This window comes from Anabrus simplex, chromosome 1 (genome assembly GCF_040414725.1).
Source record: "Anabrus simplex isolate iqAnaSimp1 chromosome 1, ASM4041472v1, whole genome shotgun sequence".
Classification (NCBI taxonomy): domain Eukaryota; kingdom Metazoa; phylum Arthropoda; class Insecta; order Orthoptera; family Tettigoniidae; genus Anabrus; species Anabrus simplex.
The window spans coordinates 713528187-713546733 of NC_090265.1; the positions used below are offsets into that span (position 1 = coordinate 713528187).

Here is an 18547-nt window from a genome sequence, read left to right on the forward strand (position 1 = left end):
CTGGTCCGTGGTCCAACAGCTGTGCACTCTGACCGGCCAACCGAGCAGAGGAGGGGTGGCCATGCCTCTACCATGGCTCTACGCCTCTGCATTCGGGAGACGGGATAGGGCTGGACCTCACGGCTGACCCCAACCGTCGGCTGTCCTGTGGAAGTTTTCCGTGGTTTTCCATTCTCCTGCACTAAGGTGAATGCCGGGACAGTTTCTAGTCTAGGCCCCGGCCGCCAACCCCTTCACCTTCTCCAAGCATCTCCTTCACCATAACAAATCTACAAATCTCCCAGCCTGAGAGACGGCTTTACCGTCTAGGAATGAAAACATTTTAGTAGTAGTAGTAGTAGTAGTAGTAGTAGTAGTAGTAGTAGTAGTAGTAGTAGTAGTAGTAGTTTCTTTGTCCCCAGAGGCCCAGATTCAATTCCTAGTACTGCCGGAAATTGAAGATTGGCTGGTATGTGGTTAAAAAGATACATGTAGATCACCTCGGGATGAGGATACAAATTTACATTTTTACATCATCATACCACAACTGGCTATATGCACAAAGAACAGTGTAAGTCAGCGAGAATAGCTCACCAAAGTTGAGCAAGAAGTTGAGAACTCGGACGAAGATGCAAACATCCCTGTAGTCCGCTTTGAACTTCTCAGTGATGTTGTTTTGTATTCTCTTGACCACAAGCAAGCTCTGTGATCCTTGGCTCTTGTCCAGCTGTACCAGCTGGTTGAGAATATCGAGCACCTCACATAAGACCTGCAACGTTCAATCATATTATGCACTTCCATTTTTACTCAAACACGTAAATATGAAAGTCTATTACAAGATATTTATAAAAATAGAGGAACTCACACACATAAGTACCAGATTCAAATACTGAGAACAATTAAAAACATAAATCAACAAAATATACTATATACCGGTACATACATACATACATACATACATACATACATACATACTGTACCCGAAAGGGTCACATGTATGAATCCATCCCGATGTTTCCCGGGCGCATGTGTGTCATCTTCATGATATGTTCTTTTGACCACATGGTAATACGTCTTTGGACAACATGGAAAGGAATAAAATAGATGCAGAGAAGAACTGTGTTCTCTTTACATTCCGTAACACCGTCTTTACAACAGCGAAGTGTCTGTACGTTGTAAGTTATTTGAAATCGTGAGACGGTTGTGGTAATGAAGTTAGATAAGATTTAAACATGTGTTCATGAACTTTACTTTGTTCAAGACAGTATTTTCTACCACATCGAATTGGGCGCTTGGATTTTGAACTAATGCGAGTATGCAAATGCTATAGTGTATGAATGTGTTGGAGCATTTTGTTAAGTTGTTAAATTGAAGAATAATCTTGAAGCATGACAGTAGAAGGTCACGCACATTTGGATAGGGCATCTTGGAATATTAATGTGAGTTACTTTGAAATGAAGTACCAAATGCAGAGAAGTAACAAAATTAGTGTAAATATCTAGTGATTTTGTTAACAAAACAATGTTCTTGTGTTTTACAAACTGTGACATGTGCACGTCAGTCCTTGACATGTGGTCAAGCTACATTTTCTTTTATGTGCATTGATTCTACAAAGTGTGACATGTGCACGTCAATTCTTGACAAGTAGTCAAGCTACATTTTCTTTTATGTGGTTCATCATATAGAACTTGACTGTGTTTAAACATTCATAATGCAAAGTGGAAAGCAGATATACATAATTATTTCAACGAAGAGGTTATCTTGTAATTAAAGTACAAAGTTATGTTACTCATGGTGTCAGATATCGAAGAAGTTTGGGGTGATCGTTTCACAAAAGTGAAGTGCAAATCTGTAAATGCACTTCATCGTGGCTTGAGTTCATCAGGGATAAGGCATCATATTGTGCCCTGCAAGACTTCACAAAGACGTCCACATCCCTTTTCACTCAGATTCGACTTGTATAGGAGGTGGATGACGAATTACCAACCAGCAACCCTTTTCAATCCCAAGATAAAAGCCTAAATCTTGGAGAAGAGCTGAGGAGTAATGCACACGTCATAAAGGACTTCCAAAAGGGACAGCAATGAGGTACGAATCGTGGAGATCGCCATGACCAAATGGCCGGGGGCAGAAGATCTATTAATGTGAGTTTCTTTATTCTAGGTTACTTATTGTTTTCCCTTAAGTGAAATCACATCATAATAAATTGCCACAATTCCCACATAACATTTGTTTACATGATGACAGGGATGGTTTCTTTTATAAGAGTATTTTGGATTCAAATGGAGATGTTGTTCAAATTTATATTTTCGAGTTCAGGTGATAACCAAACCATGAGTGTGAAGTTTAGATTCAGAATTTTTTAAAATTAGTTTGCACAGTTCTCAATGGGTGTACTTTGGTAACAGTACATTTAAATTAATGCAAGCTTATTTTGGATTGGTTAATTAACATTTAAATATTTATGAATTACCTGAATTAGTGTGATATCTGTAATTTAAGAATCTTTGACCTAATTTTAATAAGAAGGCTATGAATTACTAAAATATTTGATTTAAAGGTATTTAAATCAAACAATAAAGGACATTTAAGTGACTATGAGTGTTAATGAAGTGAAGAATTTAATAGTTGAATTAATAGAAGAGGAAGTAAAGCCCCAGCTGATTATTAAGCTTATGTTCTGTTGTTCATTTGAAATCTAAGGTTAAGGTAAATTCTTACTGATGATTATGGCATAGCACAATTTTAGTTTATCAGTAGTGCAACTTCCCCCCAACCCCCTCCCCCACTGCCAAAAAAAAAAAAGAAGAGGGGAAAGCACAATGTGAAAGAAATGACATTTTGTTTCAAATCTCTTACTTTATCTTTATTTTTGATGGATGTTTGCCTGAATTTGTCACTACGATTATGACAGGCTGATATCTGGTATACTTGGTAACACGATGGATTTATAATATAATGTTATTTTCCAAATTTTGTCTTTTGTAATATACATATATTCTTGGATGTTGTTTTCTTTCCTCATGCAACTATAACCTTCTCTTTGTTAAGTCTGGCCATCCCACAGCACTCACTGTTCCATACTGACCTGTATCAACCCGAGATTTCCATGCTCACCTCCATCCCTAATTCCTTTTAGGGCACAATACATACATGCATACATCTTCATTATAGACTTTCAGCATTCAGTCTGCAAGCTTCTGTGAATTTACTAATCACCACCACAATCCTCTATTTGTAACTAGTTCTGTGGCCTTGTTTAGTTCTGTATCTCTTATTTTTAAATTGTTGGAAACTGAGTCTAACCATCATTGTCTTGGTCTCCCCCTACCCCTCTTACCCTCCATTATTTTCCTAGGTAACTTATTGTCCTCCATTCGCTTCACATGACCCCACCACTAAACCTGTTTATGCGTACAGCTAACCCGTTAGAGGAGAGATTCTCACCTGGACTATGTGTAAGTAAGGGTAGCATCCTGCTTTACAGAATTTTTCACTGAGCACGCTCAGAACATTTTAAGCAAGCCTTGGACCTATGGGAATAATGGAGTCCCACTCCTATTTGACAGGTGAGGGACCACTTGGAAACAACTTGGCAAATAAAATGTACTTATTTGAATAAATATTTTCTGACATTCAGGACATTCAGAGTGCAGAAACATGTTACTTTATTACAGCAGTATTCATCAGCTCAACAACTAATAATACCTAATGTTATCAGTTCTTTCTTTCCAGTAAGAATGATACTGGAAAGAAGATTAGAAATGAACAGAAAGAAGTTTATAGCCTTCATTGACTTGGCTCAGATGTTTATGACCTAAAAATGTATTAAAATATGACACTAAATATGACTTAAGAGTTTATTGGTCACGTTTTTGAAATCTCTAAAATCTTGCCACTGTTTAAATTAACATTATATTGAAAATATACTTTTAAAATCTAGAACATTCAATAATCATAAATTAATAATAATTTTATTATTATATTTTGAATTTACTTAATTGCTCATTCCAGAGGTAACTCTCAACTCTGCACAGAATGAAATAAATGTCACATTTTGTTGGCCGATTAGTCGAAAGATTTACAGTAGCAAATTACATATTATATGTATTTTAAAGTTTTCAAATAGGAACGATCTTCTATTTTCACACAACACAGACTTGTAACGGGAAAAGACCATTCAACATCGCAGGATGTTATTGGGGCATATTTGAAATATGTCAAATCATTAGAATTCAATTAAAGCTCACAATTCTACCGTTTTATATGCATGTCTCTTTCTATACAGCTTACCCTCCAAATTCACATAAATATGTATTTCTAAAAAAGATAATTGTAAGAAAGTATAGACAATGATTAGGAGATGTGAAAAATCCAACTTTGAGACAACTGAAAGCAGGTATGTGAAAATGGAACTAAAATAAAAACACAAAATTTCATGGTGAAATATGGCTATAATATGAAAAATTACTGGAAAATGACAAAAAACATTAAGAGAGCCAAAATATAACTATATGACCTGTGAAAATTGCATCATTTTAGTCACCCTAGATAATATCATTCTTAACTTGTATTTTTCATGGAAATAATATAAAGAAATAAAATATGACATGTCATAAACATCTGGGCCCTAATTATAACTGAAGACAATAGATGCATCAAGGAAATTGACAGAAGAATAGCTCTTGCTAAACAGGTCTTTCAAAATAAAAGAAGTCATTTAACATATAAGTTTAAAAACACGAAAGGCTTTTGGAAAATCCTTTGTCTGGAGTGTACTACTTTACGGTTGTGAGAGGTGGACTATTGGAAAAAAGGAAGGGAATTTGTTGAAAGCAACTTAGAGGTGGTGGTGGTGGTGGTGGTGGTGGTGGTGGTGGTGGTGGTGGTGGTGGTGGTGGTGGTCCTGGGGCCTATTCCACAAAAGTATGGTCTTGCACATTACAAGTTACTAGTGTGGATTCTTGTAATGTATGGAGTTGTACATTTCTGTCCCACAAAAGATTGGAAGTCTCTTGTGTATTACCAGTGAACTGTTTTACAAGTGACAAAATTAATAAACATACTACGTCATAGCATGAATCAGCCGTTTATCTTCGTATTACATTCTTTGAATTAGGTTATGCTTGCCTCATTTATCGTAATATCGTATTTTAAGGTAAGTTATGCAGCAATGACTCAATGAACTCTAATATTTCTGTGAATTTCTTAATGTTACAATGTTATTTTTCAGGTTATTTCTTTGATGATAGAAAATTACTCCGTTATTATCACCCATTCTGTTTTTCCGCGATCCTCGCATACGTTCCATGATAGTTTGACATTAGGAATCAGATGCCGTTAATAATGATATTCGCCCGCCAAACTTAATTGTTACGAAATTGCAAACTCTGCATGAATTATTAAAATGCTGTCAAGAGAAACAAAGTTATAGATTTTGAAGGAATTAGAAAGAAGGAAAGATATTCTTTTCAGTGCATTCAGCGAGAGTCTGAAAAAAAAAACAAGACAAAATAAATGGTTGGATAGAAATTTTTGACTTGGAAAAAGCTCATGGAGCTTTTGAGGGGAAAAGTTGGACGTATGTAAGAGATATTCTGCTCATTAATGATTCCAGGAATGTCCTTGGAACATGTCTGTTCAGTATTTTCAAGCCAGTGAACAATTTGATCGAAGATTTTGCCATCCCATGCATATCTGCAATACCATGGTACTGCCATGTAGTGTTGATAGTAATTGTTAGAGATTTATTTCTGTTTGTAGGATGTTTTAATCTATTCCCAATATCTATCAAAAGTTCTTCCACTTGTACTGTGCTTAACCTAAAATGCTCATTGTATTCAAATACAGTGTTAAACTGGAAGTTTATTCTTTCCCTATACAGACGGTAGTTTTCATTTTCATCACCATCACGATCACTACTGCTACACCATATATTAATCAAAATGTATCTGAAATAAGTATATTTAAATAGCACTAGTACATTTATATATTATTGTCCTTTCACTGGTAGAGAATACTTCCCAATTCACTAGTAAGTTACAAGTAGTAGTACTTTCGTGGAACAAACCCATAAAAATTCACTCGTAATTTGTAAGTATGGAGTAGTAAATTACAACTGTAGAAAATTCTTTTGTGGAACAGAAACTCTGGTATTTGTACTAGTTACTAGAGAATTTACTTGTAATGTACAAGACCATACTTTTGTAGAATAGGTCCCTGGTCTAGAATTACAATTTAGGTCTATTCCAAATTATAACACCACAATTCACTAAATAACTGCAAATTCAACCCAGAAAAGAGCCGTTTCTTAAGGAAAGCTTCTTCCTCTTCACTTTTATTAAATTCCAAATTCATTTTATTCCAAATTAACAGTGAAGAGGGGGTTTCTTCTCTGGCTTGAAGGAAAAATTTGCCTCAATTCAGATAGCTTTTCCCCCTCCACCAGTGTAGTGAATTGAGATTTTCTGACTCACTGGGTACTCCTAGAAAACAGATTAGTAAAAGGGCATAGCTTTTGCACTGGGACTCTCCACTATTCGAACCCTTGCCCCCGCCGAAAAAAATACGAATCACGGCTGTCTGCGGCCTGGTCATTCCAGCTCTGGAACTTTGGACTGTTAGATCGGGAGCGAAGTACTGTTTGTCAAAAGTGAGAAAATGTGTGGTTTTTCATTTGATTGAGTATTTCATATGAAAGCATTGCTTTTAATTGCACCATTCCTACTGACATCACTGTAATGACCTACGTTCATTTCAGTTGGGAAAACCACTAAGACAGCCTTTCTGAGGATGTAAAAAGGCAGGTGGAGAGTGAGTGTCTCCCATTATAATGAAAAGTCCCCAACCTGATTGTGACTGATGGTAGGCAAGTGGGCCTACCATTACAATGAAAATTCCCTGACCCAGTCTTCATATGAGAAAAGACGTTTAGTAACTTCCCTGTCTCATTTCTAGGGTAATGTTAAGAGCTACGCACTTTAATACTATCTTGCTCACACTGTGTACACTACCTAACCTAGAATTCTGTATACAATGTACAATTCCGTAGCAAAGCACGGATACATCAGCTAGTCTTTAATAATACAATGTGCTTTGCTTTAAAGCTAGTATTTTCTTTCATAGATATAATATTCTTGCACAATAACAAAGTGTTTTGCAAGAAAAACTGGTATTTTGTTTCATGGACAAGTTTTTCCTAAAAAATGCAATGCATTTTGCTATTAAAAAAACTGCTTGGTTTTACTCTACAGTCAAATCAACCATGAGTGACCCATCAAGCAGCTCTTTTGACGCGACCCCTCGTGGGTTAAGCATATTTAGTTTTTTCAGGTGAAATTTGAAGACCAGTTTTCTTGGCTATGTCGTGTAGAGTTTCTACTATTATTTGTGCTCGTAATTTCTTTTCCAAAATTACTGCTATATCATCATCAGCAGCAAAAGTAAGAGATTTCACCTCAAATCTTCCACTTCTTTGCCCCAAATCGATTCCTTGAATGTCTTTTCCATGTAATCTAATTTCCCATTCCCTCATGATTTTGTTTAATACCAAAATAAAGAGAACTGGTGAAAGTCCATCACCTTGTTGAACTCCAGTCTTGATTGTGAAAGGGGTCTGAAAGTTCATTTAGAAATTTAACCCTTTACTTATTAGCAAGCAGCTTCAAAGGAAAAAGCCTTGAGGTTCATGAAAAAGTCCACTGTGTACCAGAAGGTGGAAGTAACCATTGTATTAATATAATTGCATTAATCGGAGACAAAACAAAGGAGAAATTATTGACCTATGATAAGGTTTGAAGACTCTCTTTCCCAGCGAGATGACAAAGATACTTCCAGAGAGCCTACAAAGTTAGGAATATACAAGTAAGAGGACTACTTCTAGGTGCTAGAGAGACCATCCCCAGAAATTCTATCGAATGGCGGCAATCAAACAGACTGGACAGAAATATTCAAGACAAAATTGTTACCACGATTTACAAAATTCTTAGTGGCAATAATGCGTAGCCATTTGTAGGCCTAAGGAAACCATTGTATTTAATTTCCTCCCGGCAGTATAAAAAAGTTCATATTCTTGAGTACATTGATATTTCCTTTACAAAACCAACAATTGAATTATATTTTCAAAGAACATGTGAGCTATAGTGTGTACTTTGGCCAACATGCATTGGTGTCAGAATGAATAAACAGTCTTTATCTATCCCTAATTCTGCCAAAGTTAGGAATACAGACTACTGAATCACAAGCTCTTTTTGAAATCAATGAAATAGACAACTGTGTTGAGGTTATGTAATGTTCTAATTCTAATGATTGCTTAAGATTGACAATCTGCTCTGGACAAGATCGACTTTTTTGAAACCAAGCTTGGCACTCACCGACAGAGTGTTCTGCTTATTGTTCTAGATTGTATAATAATGCTTTAGAAAGAATTTTGTAAGCTGTTGACACAGTTTAAATGTGGAAAAAGGAACATCTAGCATCCTAAAATCAACACACAAAATAGTTATGTAAATCTATACCTTATTTAAGCAAAAAAAGTGGTATTAGCACCTTTAAGCAGTTTTGTATCAGCCTCCTCCTTCATTATTACAGCTGACGGTCACATGACTAAACACTGCACCCACACCACAGCCGCATAGTCTCATGCGGAGTTCATGACAGTGCAGCAATGAAACGTCCAAAAGTCTTGTGACAAAGTGGTAAAATTTGACCAATATTTTGGTCCCTAGCCATGCCTAACCAATCCAGACCAATGGTTTTGTCACTAGCCAGACCTAACCAATCCAGACCAATGGTTTTGTCACTAGCTGGACCTAACCAATCCAGACCAATGGTATTGTCACTAGCTGGATCTAACCAATCCTGACCAATGGTTTTGTCACTACCCGTGCCTAACCAATCCAGACCAATGGCTTTGTCACTAGCCATCACAAGTTCGTAAGTTCAAAAGTTTGCACCCTTGTACACTGCTCGATCACGTCCATAGTGAGAAGTCAGCAAAAAAAAAAAAAGTCATGCGTAGATCTGCACTGAAAAAGTGCTGCATTAACTGAACTTTTGCCACGTTGTTCTCCAAAAACTTAGTCCTTTCCATTGCGTAAAGCATTCTGAGCAACCTCTACTTTTTAATCTTTCTGTGCAATACCACGGCATTTGTGCAATTTTACGTGCTTTAAACTGCATCATTTTGTGATTTACAATGTTGCCGTTGCCTCTTGCTTCCCCTGTCCTCTTCGCAACTTCTATATAGACATTTTCATATCTTCCTTTCTTCACACCACAGAAGGAATTAGATGTATTTTTGTTTTTGCTCCCAATAATTTGGCTCCCTAGTTTCACCAATAACGAACCTCATGCAGCTGCACTTAATATTTACGAGTTTCCACTCTCTGGCCACTTTCTGCAGTATATTCTAACACTTTCAAATTGAAGGAAGCCATAAAACTTGTTCTCTTGTTCATTTTCACTTGTGCTTGTGTACTGGACACTTCACAACTGCACACTGCACATTGTCGTGCATGACATGGGGCTCAGAAGGTAGAAGGGCATTCAGATATTGAGGTTAGGGGGAGAGAGTAGCCAAGGCCAATGCAGAGGAGGTGCAGAAGCATGGTTTTTACCCAGGGGGGTCTCTTCCCGCATCGTGCTCACTTGTTTCTCTCCCTGTCCGCCTTCTGAGTGACGTCATGTGATATGAGACAGCGGTTATTCGTCCTGCTGACACGTATTACCACTACAGTCTAAAATGGTCATAACTTCTGAACCATTCATGCAAATAATGTCCTGACAAGGTTATTGTAATCCTTATAAAATACTGGAGGAGGTCACACAATTTATTTTGATGAGGAATTCGAGGATAATATCGAAATATTTATTTAATTTTAAAGAGTTATATTTTTTACCGTGGACTGTAGCATAAAATCGCTTCTAGAGGGCAATCGGTTGGAAATAGGTATGTGCCATCACGGACTTTTTTGTAGAGGGTTCTATGCTCTACATTTCGTATGCTTACACTTGGGGTCTATCGTTGATGGTTCACGCAGCGTAAGCCAAGAAAGCAAGTGACCGACCGACATTTTTGTCTCTTTCTACGTATTTACTGTATATCGGATCACGGATACATAATAATTTTATAGTGGTTCACTACGTGAACAGTGTTCGTGTTGTCAGTATCTGAAGTAGAACCACTGTACTGATTAAAATGCAGTCAACATACTGTATTATGGAAACGTGTGTGGTGCTATAAATTGTTGGCACGTAAAAGAACTCCCGTGGGACAAAATTACGGCACCTCGAATCTCAGAAAACCGTATATGTTGTTAGTGAGACGTAACATAAATAACATTATTATTATTTCGCATATTATAAAGACAATAACGACAACAACCATCACAGCCAGTTAGTTTGCTACTGTGATGGCATAACAATACTTCCTCATCAGCAATGCTTGGTTATTGAAACACTTTGTAATAAACTCTTGAATATCTCCATTATTACAGCTCGTATGGTAAAAAGGTGTCAGATATAAATTACTGAATGAAAATCATTTTTTCTATAATTATTGTTATGTGCTAATAGCCGGGCTGAGTAGCAACTCAAATGGTAGATCACTGGCCTTCTTAGCACAACTTGGCAGGTTCGATCCTGTCTCAGTCCGGTGGTGAAGGTGCTCAAAAACATAGTTAGTGGGACGTAAAATCCAATAACATTAACATTATTATATGCTAATAACTTATATTTCTGAATATATTTCGAAGCTCGTGAAATAATACAGTATCCGTGATCTGATATACAGTAAATACGAAGAAAGAGACAAAAATGTCGTGCGGGAAGAGACCTGTTACTGGATCTCGGTTATTTCAAAAGGGGGCCTCACACATCCCAGTCATGAGTGGTTAAAAAATATAGCCCAGTTCGAAATTTCATTTGGTGTGTTTCACGGTAAGACTGTATCCAGATGCAAAAACGTGAAAACTCTTATTTCTATTATTAAGTCAAAATTTCCAGTATTCCATGACAAAATAATTTGTCTCTACGTAAGGACCAGGGCATTTATTAGGATATGGCATTTTAATGCAAAGAGTAAGGAGCTAGCACTGAGAAAATATGCCAATAAGAAGGCCAAGTTTTGGGCTGGTTCATCAAGTAATTAAGTCTCCTGATACGTACGTTTTAATAATTTAATATAATTCCATAAAGATGTTGATATGATGTATATTTTCCCATGCCATTTGATCTAAATATTTACTTCATCAGGAAATAAATTAATTATTTTGAGTTGCATGGCAATATTTTATTTCTTATCGTAATATATGTCATGCATTTGATAGTTGATGTTCTACCTGCTCAGCATGTGACGAAATTTAACGCATTTTCACGTTTTTAAATCTATTGGAAGTGCCGTTACTTACTGAATCGGACTAAACCAGACTATTATTTGATGAAAGATTGAGAAGATGTTTCACAGGCACGAGAACTCAAAGGCTTGCTGTACTGCGACTGTGTACCTTACTCGCTATCGTTCATACCACGTGACGCCAGAGCGCTTCAGCCAATGGAAGCTTCAACTGCCGGAGTAGCCTCCCTTATATTCTAGTTACCTTGGGTTTTACCATTAACTGAAATGCTCCTCTTGCTGCCTGGTCATTTGAAAGTATTTTGCAATTTTTTTAAAAATTCATTTTTTCCCCAATAATAGTTAAAAAAATAAAGGGATGGGGTGATATAGGTGAGGGAGTATTATAGGCGACTAAATACAGAATATTAGTTACATATTTTATGCCCAATTTAGCTTTCATTATTTTCCTCCTCCCCCAAGACCTATTTCTTTCTGACCTGGCTGTCCTTTCTTCATCAGATATGACATTGCTCCATCTCCCATGTCCAAGATGATTGGCGTCGAAGAAAACTCCAGCCAGGATCGGTAGGTGTCTCACGGTAAATATCAAAGTTAAATTAAATTTTTTAATCCTTTTAAAAAAATTATACGTGAATTCCAGATGATGCAGATGCGCAAGTATACATTACTTCGATCCAAAAAAAATAAAATAAAATAAATTTATGGACATCTCCACCAAACTTTCAATAGTGATATCGGTTATCATAAATTGGGCTACTTTTACTCTAACTTACGTACTATTCCAACAAACTATAAATGACATTAAATTATACCCTATGTAGGCCCTACTAATATTTATTCATGGCATATTATAAGTATCATATTACGCTGCCATTTATTATGTGATATGGATTATCTACCAATGAAACATCTTTATTGCTTCAATAAATATTAATGATCTGCGCCTGCGCCAATATTTTATCCTTTCTCTTCTCATATTTAATTCATTTTAATTACAGTGGAACCTCGATTCTCCGTTTTTCGAGGGACCATGAAAATAAAACGTACAACACGGGAAAACGGAAAATCCGGGAATGAATGAAAACCATCAACAATTTGGCTAAACATCACAAAAATCAAATATGTATAATTATAATGTTACAAAAACTCCTAAACCAAACCAAATTACAGCCCCAATGGGACTTTGCCTGCCAAGCGACCGCTGCTCAGCCCGAAGGCCTGCAGATTACGAGGTGACGCATGGTCAGTGTGACAAATCCTCTCAGCCAATATTCCTGGCTCTCTAGATTGGGGTCGCCATCTGTCCATTAGATAGGTCCTCAATTAAAGGTAATCACGAAGGCTGAGTGAGCCTGGAACCACCCCTTATATCCAGGTAAAATTGCCTGACCTGGTCGGAATCAAACCCAGGCCCCTGGATAAGAGGTAGGCATGTTAGACCGCAAAACTGCATTAATTACCGGTACGCGAGTTCAAAATCTCGATACTTTATATTCAATTTTACAGGGGAATCTTCGTCAGTTTCCCGTGAAAATTTCTTATAGTTCAGCAACTTTGATTAGCCAAAACTCTTCGAAAAATCTAATAACGCCAAGCCAAACGACAATCAACCACACGCAGTTTTTAATTCTCTCATCAAATAAAATAAAGTACATTAGATACAAAAGCGCCGAACATGATGGCAAAATCCCTTCTTTTTTAATCTTTCATTGTAATTTGGTCTCCAGTATACTGTTCATAGTCAGTTTCTGGAAATCTTGTACCACGAAAATTAGGCCTACATCGACTTTTAAAGGTTATGTTGAAAATTCTCGAATGCATTATATTCAATTCTGCCCGTCACTAATCCAATCAAATTGGAAAGAGAAAAAAAAATCATCAAAACTTCAGAAATTATGGTTATTCGTGACCTTGAGGTCATCTGGAAAGGATGCCAGCTGAACATGTCAGTACCGGTACAAGTTGGAAATGATACAAACCATTTAAATGTAACGTGCGCAAATAAAACGACTGCGGTTTTTGGCATTTTAAAACTAAAACGTAAAATTCCCAGTCTTACATTAGGACCATAATAGTAATAGGCAATCCCAAAACCTCTCATGGCTTTCTTTTTTAATGTAAGGTGCAACATCTGTTCTGGTCTCGCTAAAATAATCGTGTACGCAGGGCCGGAACTACGAGACTTGTCAGGGGGGCAAAGATCAGTTTGCCGCTCCCATCCCCCTCCCCCTAAAATATAAGTTCTCTGTAAGCTATTTTTTTAGATGCGGCAGTTGAAATTACACACCATATGTATACTATTAAGAAGTTTTATGTATGAAAAACACTTATACATATTAATACATACATTAAACTTATATTGAAAAACACTTACACATGACTAATACAATTTTTTTCTTTTGCTAGGGGCTTTACGTCCCACCGATACAAATAGGTCTTATAGCGACGATGGGATAGGAAAGGCCTAGGAGTTGGAAGGAAGCGGCCGTGGCCTTAATTAAGGTACAGCCCCAGCATTTGCCTGCTGTGAAAACCATCTTCAGGGCTGCCGATAGTGGGATTTGAACCAACTATCTCCCGGATGCAAGCTCACAGCCGCGCGCCTCTACGCGCACGGCCAACTCGCCCGGTAATACAAATAATTTGTTTGTAGTGTAACTTAATTGTAACTACGCAAAATTTGTTATGTATTGTACCTCAAAATTGAATTCTTCGTGCCTTCTTAGCTGTAAATGTACTGTTATGTTGTCAAAGTTGATAAGGGATGCTCGTTTGTGTTCAATTGATATTATACTTAGAGTAGAGAGTCTCTCCTGTCCCATTGTACTTCTCATATAGTTTTTGATGATTTTTGAGTTTGCCAAAACTTCATTCTCCAGATGACACTGTAACTGGCAACGTGAGAAGCATTCTCAGTGCAGTAGTAATGTTAGGGTAGCCTTCCTCTAGCTTATTTTTATAAATAAAGCTTAACCCCTTAAGCGGGGAGCTCTGTACACACTAGCTCACTCTCAGGTGGGGAGCAATTTTCCTGATTGAAGAAAATATTTAATTACTTGATTAAAAACAATCTTAGACTAAAATGAACTATTGAAGGGCCAAAAGACAAATATTTACTTGAATATAATATATTTAATTCTTGAAAAATTATATTAATTGTTTAATACTTTGTGCAAAAACGTACTAAGTGCTTTCACACTGTGATATCGAGATTGCTTCTTCCAAACAGCAAAGCTCTGGTTTTTGTTTATACAGTAACTTTCACCTGAATATTTTAGGCGGTTTACTATCAATCTATGCCTGGAAATAAATGTTTCTGTATATGTAAACTGTAGATTTACAAAGTTTACATATACTTAAAAGATGTGGAATGGAATAAATTATAGGCCTAATACTCACAAAATTTTCTGTTATGTTGGTTAGCGCTTTCGAGGGATCAAGTTTATATCACCACCCTACAATTACTAAGTGACATAAACGGACTACATTACACTACAATACAGGTAAACTTTACAGTATTTACAGTCTTCACAGTGTTATGTCTTTTACAGCTGTTCATTACGATACACACGGAAGCAGGTCATGTTATATAACCTGTCTCGCCTTCGCATAATTTATATAATTCCATTCCGAAATGCGATCGTTTTCTTGTTATGTAAACTTTACACCCTAGCCACCCTTTCCATAGCAAGAGGTTCTCATCAATTGACATTTTGCCATCAGAGGTATAAGCTTCCGAAAATTTTGCTAACAGGTGGTCAAATACTGGATTTATCTCGTATATTTTTGGAGGAAGTTTTGTATTATTCACCTGATTGTCAGATATATAAAGCTGTGGAGGAAAATCTAATAATAATAATAATAATAATAATAATAATAATAATAATAATAATAATAATAATAATAATAATAATAATAATAATAATAATAATAATAATGTTATTGGCTTCACGTCCCACTAACTACTTTTACGGTTTTCGGAGACACTGAGGTGCCAGAATTTAGTCCCAGAGGAGTTTTTTGCATGCCAGTAAATCTGCTTACAAGAGGCCGACGTATTTGAGCACCTTCAAATACCACCGGTCTGAGTCAGAATCCAACCTGCCAAGTTGGTGTCAGGAGGCCGGCCAGGCCACTCAATCTGGTGAGAAAAAATCTCTTTTGTGTCATCAGCTCATAGAAAATAGGCGTAGTGAACAAGCGATTGCGAGAAATAATGTCCTAATTTAGGTTTCTGTACAATCCCCTGCGGCAACAGTATGGCCATAAGAAGCTTTATTTTGTCCTTATTTGTTCGGACACGGTCTTGATCTCGATTCCTACCTTTAGTCTTACTAAACCGGGTTTTATGTGCGATTTCCTGCTCGGCATCTTTTGCCTGTTCAGCTATGTTCTGGCATATCTCGTCATAAAAAGTAATTAAAATATTTCGCTCAGTTTTATTTTCCCTAAAAACACTCTCTTTACATCACGATGGAAATTTGGATCAAAGCGGGAATTTCTTTGTCCATTTTCAGTATAAGTTGATGAAGAACTTGCAATGGTTGGACTGTAATCAGTATTATCGTCACAACTGTCACTGTCATGATCGCTACTTGAACTGTCTCTTTTGCGACTGCTGAACATTTGCATCAGCTACGCCCAAACCCTGTATATTCGAGCCTGCAGTACTTATTCCAGGTAATTTCCTGTCACTTACGAATTCCACTTCGGCAGAACTTACTTCACTAATACCACAATTCTCCCCACTGAATTCCAACATTTCGTTTATCATGACCCATAAATCATCTTCCTCCATCGGCCGGTAATTCGTTATAGATATTTTAGTGGAAAAAATGTAAGAAAAAGGATCGAATAGAACCCTGGTCTCAGCAGTTTGGACGGAAATCATAAAATATTACGGATGCGCACGATAATAAAATGTTGTGTAACTCGCGATAAACACACACTCCAGTCGTGAAGGAAGGGGATAATAAATCAGGTCACAGTTCTAAAATGTCATCAGAGATGTCTTTTCAGTGTCATAATCACTAGAAATCCCTTCAACAGCAATATTATTACATCCAAGGGACGATTAGGCGATGAGCTAAAGCTTAAGCTTAGGCCTTAGGTCGTTCTTGCCCGGATGTCAGTTGCGTTCTTTATGTTGCAACTCATGGATGACGCATTGGTATTGGGAGAACATAGTTGAAAAAATTCACATCGGAGGGCAGACTCATCTGGAATATGCTGCTGAAAAGAAAATAAACCTCTGCAGGCAGGCAACTGAGAAAAAAAAAAATTTTGAATCGGCAGATATATCCGCGTTCCCCATCGAGCTAGCGACTTGTAGCCGCGGATCTCGCCGCATCGCCCACCCAACGGGTTAACATTTCTCTTCATCTGAACTCCTTTATATTTTCGTCAACTGATAAAGCATGGTGCTTGAAACTTTCTATTTCAAATTTAAATTCTTCAATGTTGAGATCAGCAGTGTAGATATTTGCCAATTCTTCTGCTTTCATTTTTAGATATTTTGTTTGCATTTCTTTAATTCGAACTCCATTAAAAAATCCTAACTTGCTATTTATGTCATTCAAAGCCTTAAACCTGTCACTGAGTTCCGTAATCATCTGGTCAATAACCTCTAATAGCTACTTGGTACACATTCTCAGTACTTGTCGGAGCTTCATCCACACAGCTCATCAGACATTTTTTCTTTTTTCTGAGAACTCAGATGGTAGATCACTCATGCTTGCTAAGAATTTACCCTCAGTAATGGCCTTAGATGGAGCAAACTCTCTGCAAGACTTCAAGAGCGTTAAAAGACCTTGAAGGTTCCGGGCAGCCAAATCTACTGTTACATCTTTTCTTTGCAAAAACTCATTCACATGATTAATCTTTTTGAACAAAGCATGCCAGAAACATGTGAAAACAATGAATTCAAGTTTCCCAATATTTTTCAAAAGGCAGCTTGCCTCACTCTTAGTTTGAGGTGTAGAGAGATCATGGTTTTTAAGATCCTCTAGAGCCTGCACAACTTTACCATAATGTTTATACACAGCTTCGACCACATATAATCTTGCAGACCATCTTGTATTGCTTTCAGGTTTCAATATCAGTGGCGCACATTTTCGGAGAACTTCCCAGCGTGAAGTTGAAGCCGCAAAGAAAGAATACATACTGTTCAAAGTACCGAAAAAATTCTGAGCCTCAATAGTAGCACTGGCCGCTTTAGCACCAACTAAATTAAGGGAGTGAGCAGTACATGGGACAAAATATGCTAGCTCGTTCTCCTGAAGTAGTCTGGACTGAACTCCTTTATACTTCCCAGCCATACTTGTCCCATTGTCATAGGATTGGCCTCTACAGTTCTCTAAGTTTAGTCCATCTTTGAATTTTTTTTTAGGATTTCTTGGCTGAGACCTTCACCTGTTTTGCTCTAACTGGGAGAAAAAATCACTAAAACTTTCTTCTACCTCTGATGTATTTGTTTTGATGTAACCAACTACTTGGGTCATTTGCTCACTGTGGCTGATATCCGATGTGCAGTCAAATATTAAGGAATAATATTTTGCATCCAAAATGTCTTGTATTATCTTTTGCCTTATGTTATTGGCAATCATTTCAAGGAATTCATCTTGTATTTTATGTGAGAAATACAAGATTTGCCCTTTCTTATGCCACTCAATATGTTGTAGAAGAGGGACATTGTAATGTGGTATAAGTTCTACTGTGTTCAAGAACTTTCCACTGGATGGGTCGCTGAAACCACAGTCATCTTTAGTTCCTCGGAATGGACTCCCTTGCTTTGCTAGGAATAGAATAGCATCAATAATGCAGCGCAAGACCGCCTTCCAGTGAAACTCGTCTTGATAGATCTGGGTTTGGAGTTCTGCATCAATACCTCCCTTTCCTAAACAAGATTCTAAAGCTTTCCACGAACAAAAGCAAAGTTTGTGGTTGGATGAATTTTCATGTTCAGGCAATTTTTCACTGAGTTTTCTCCAATTGGTAAGTCCTTTTTCCTTAGCAAAGGAAGGCACTTGATTTGATGCTAAGTGTGAAAACAGCCTGCAGGGAACACAATATAGAGCTTTCTTACTTTCACTATAGCCTAACCGTGATCTCTTTACTTTTTCTCCATTTTTGAGAACTTTATAAAACCAATCTTTGGTTAAGTTACGTCCTTCTCTGCTGCTATTACTTAAATTTGGCTCAATCAGATTTTCA

At 37.1% G+C, this 18547-nt stretch overlaps 1 protein-coding gene across 1 annotated transcript in view; it reads right to left on the minus strand.

Moving 5' to 3' along the window:
- Window positions 1-18547, minus strand: part of LOC136856737 (AP-5 complex subunit zeta-1) — a 216093-nt gene that overhangs the window by 126672 nt on the left and 70874 nt on the right. Inside the window, exon 5 of the mRNA XM_067134821.2 lies at window positions 574-748. Coding sequence (XP_066990922.2) covers window positions 574-748 — 175 coding nt within the window. The remainder of the gene's footprint in view (window positions 1-573; window positions 749-18547) is intronic.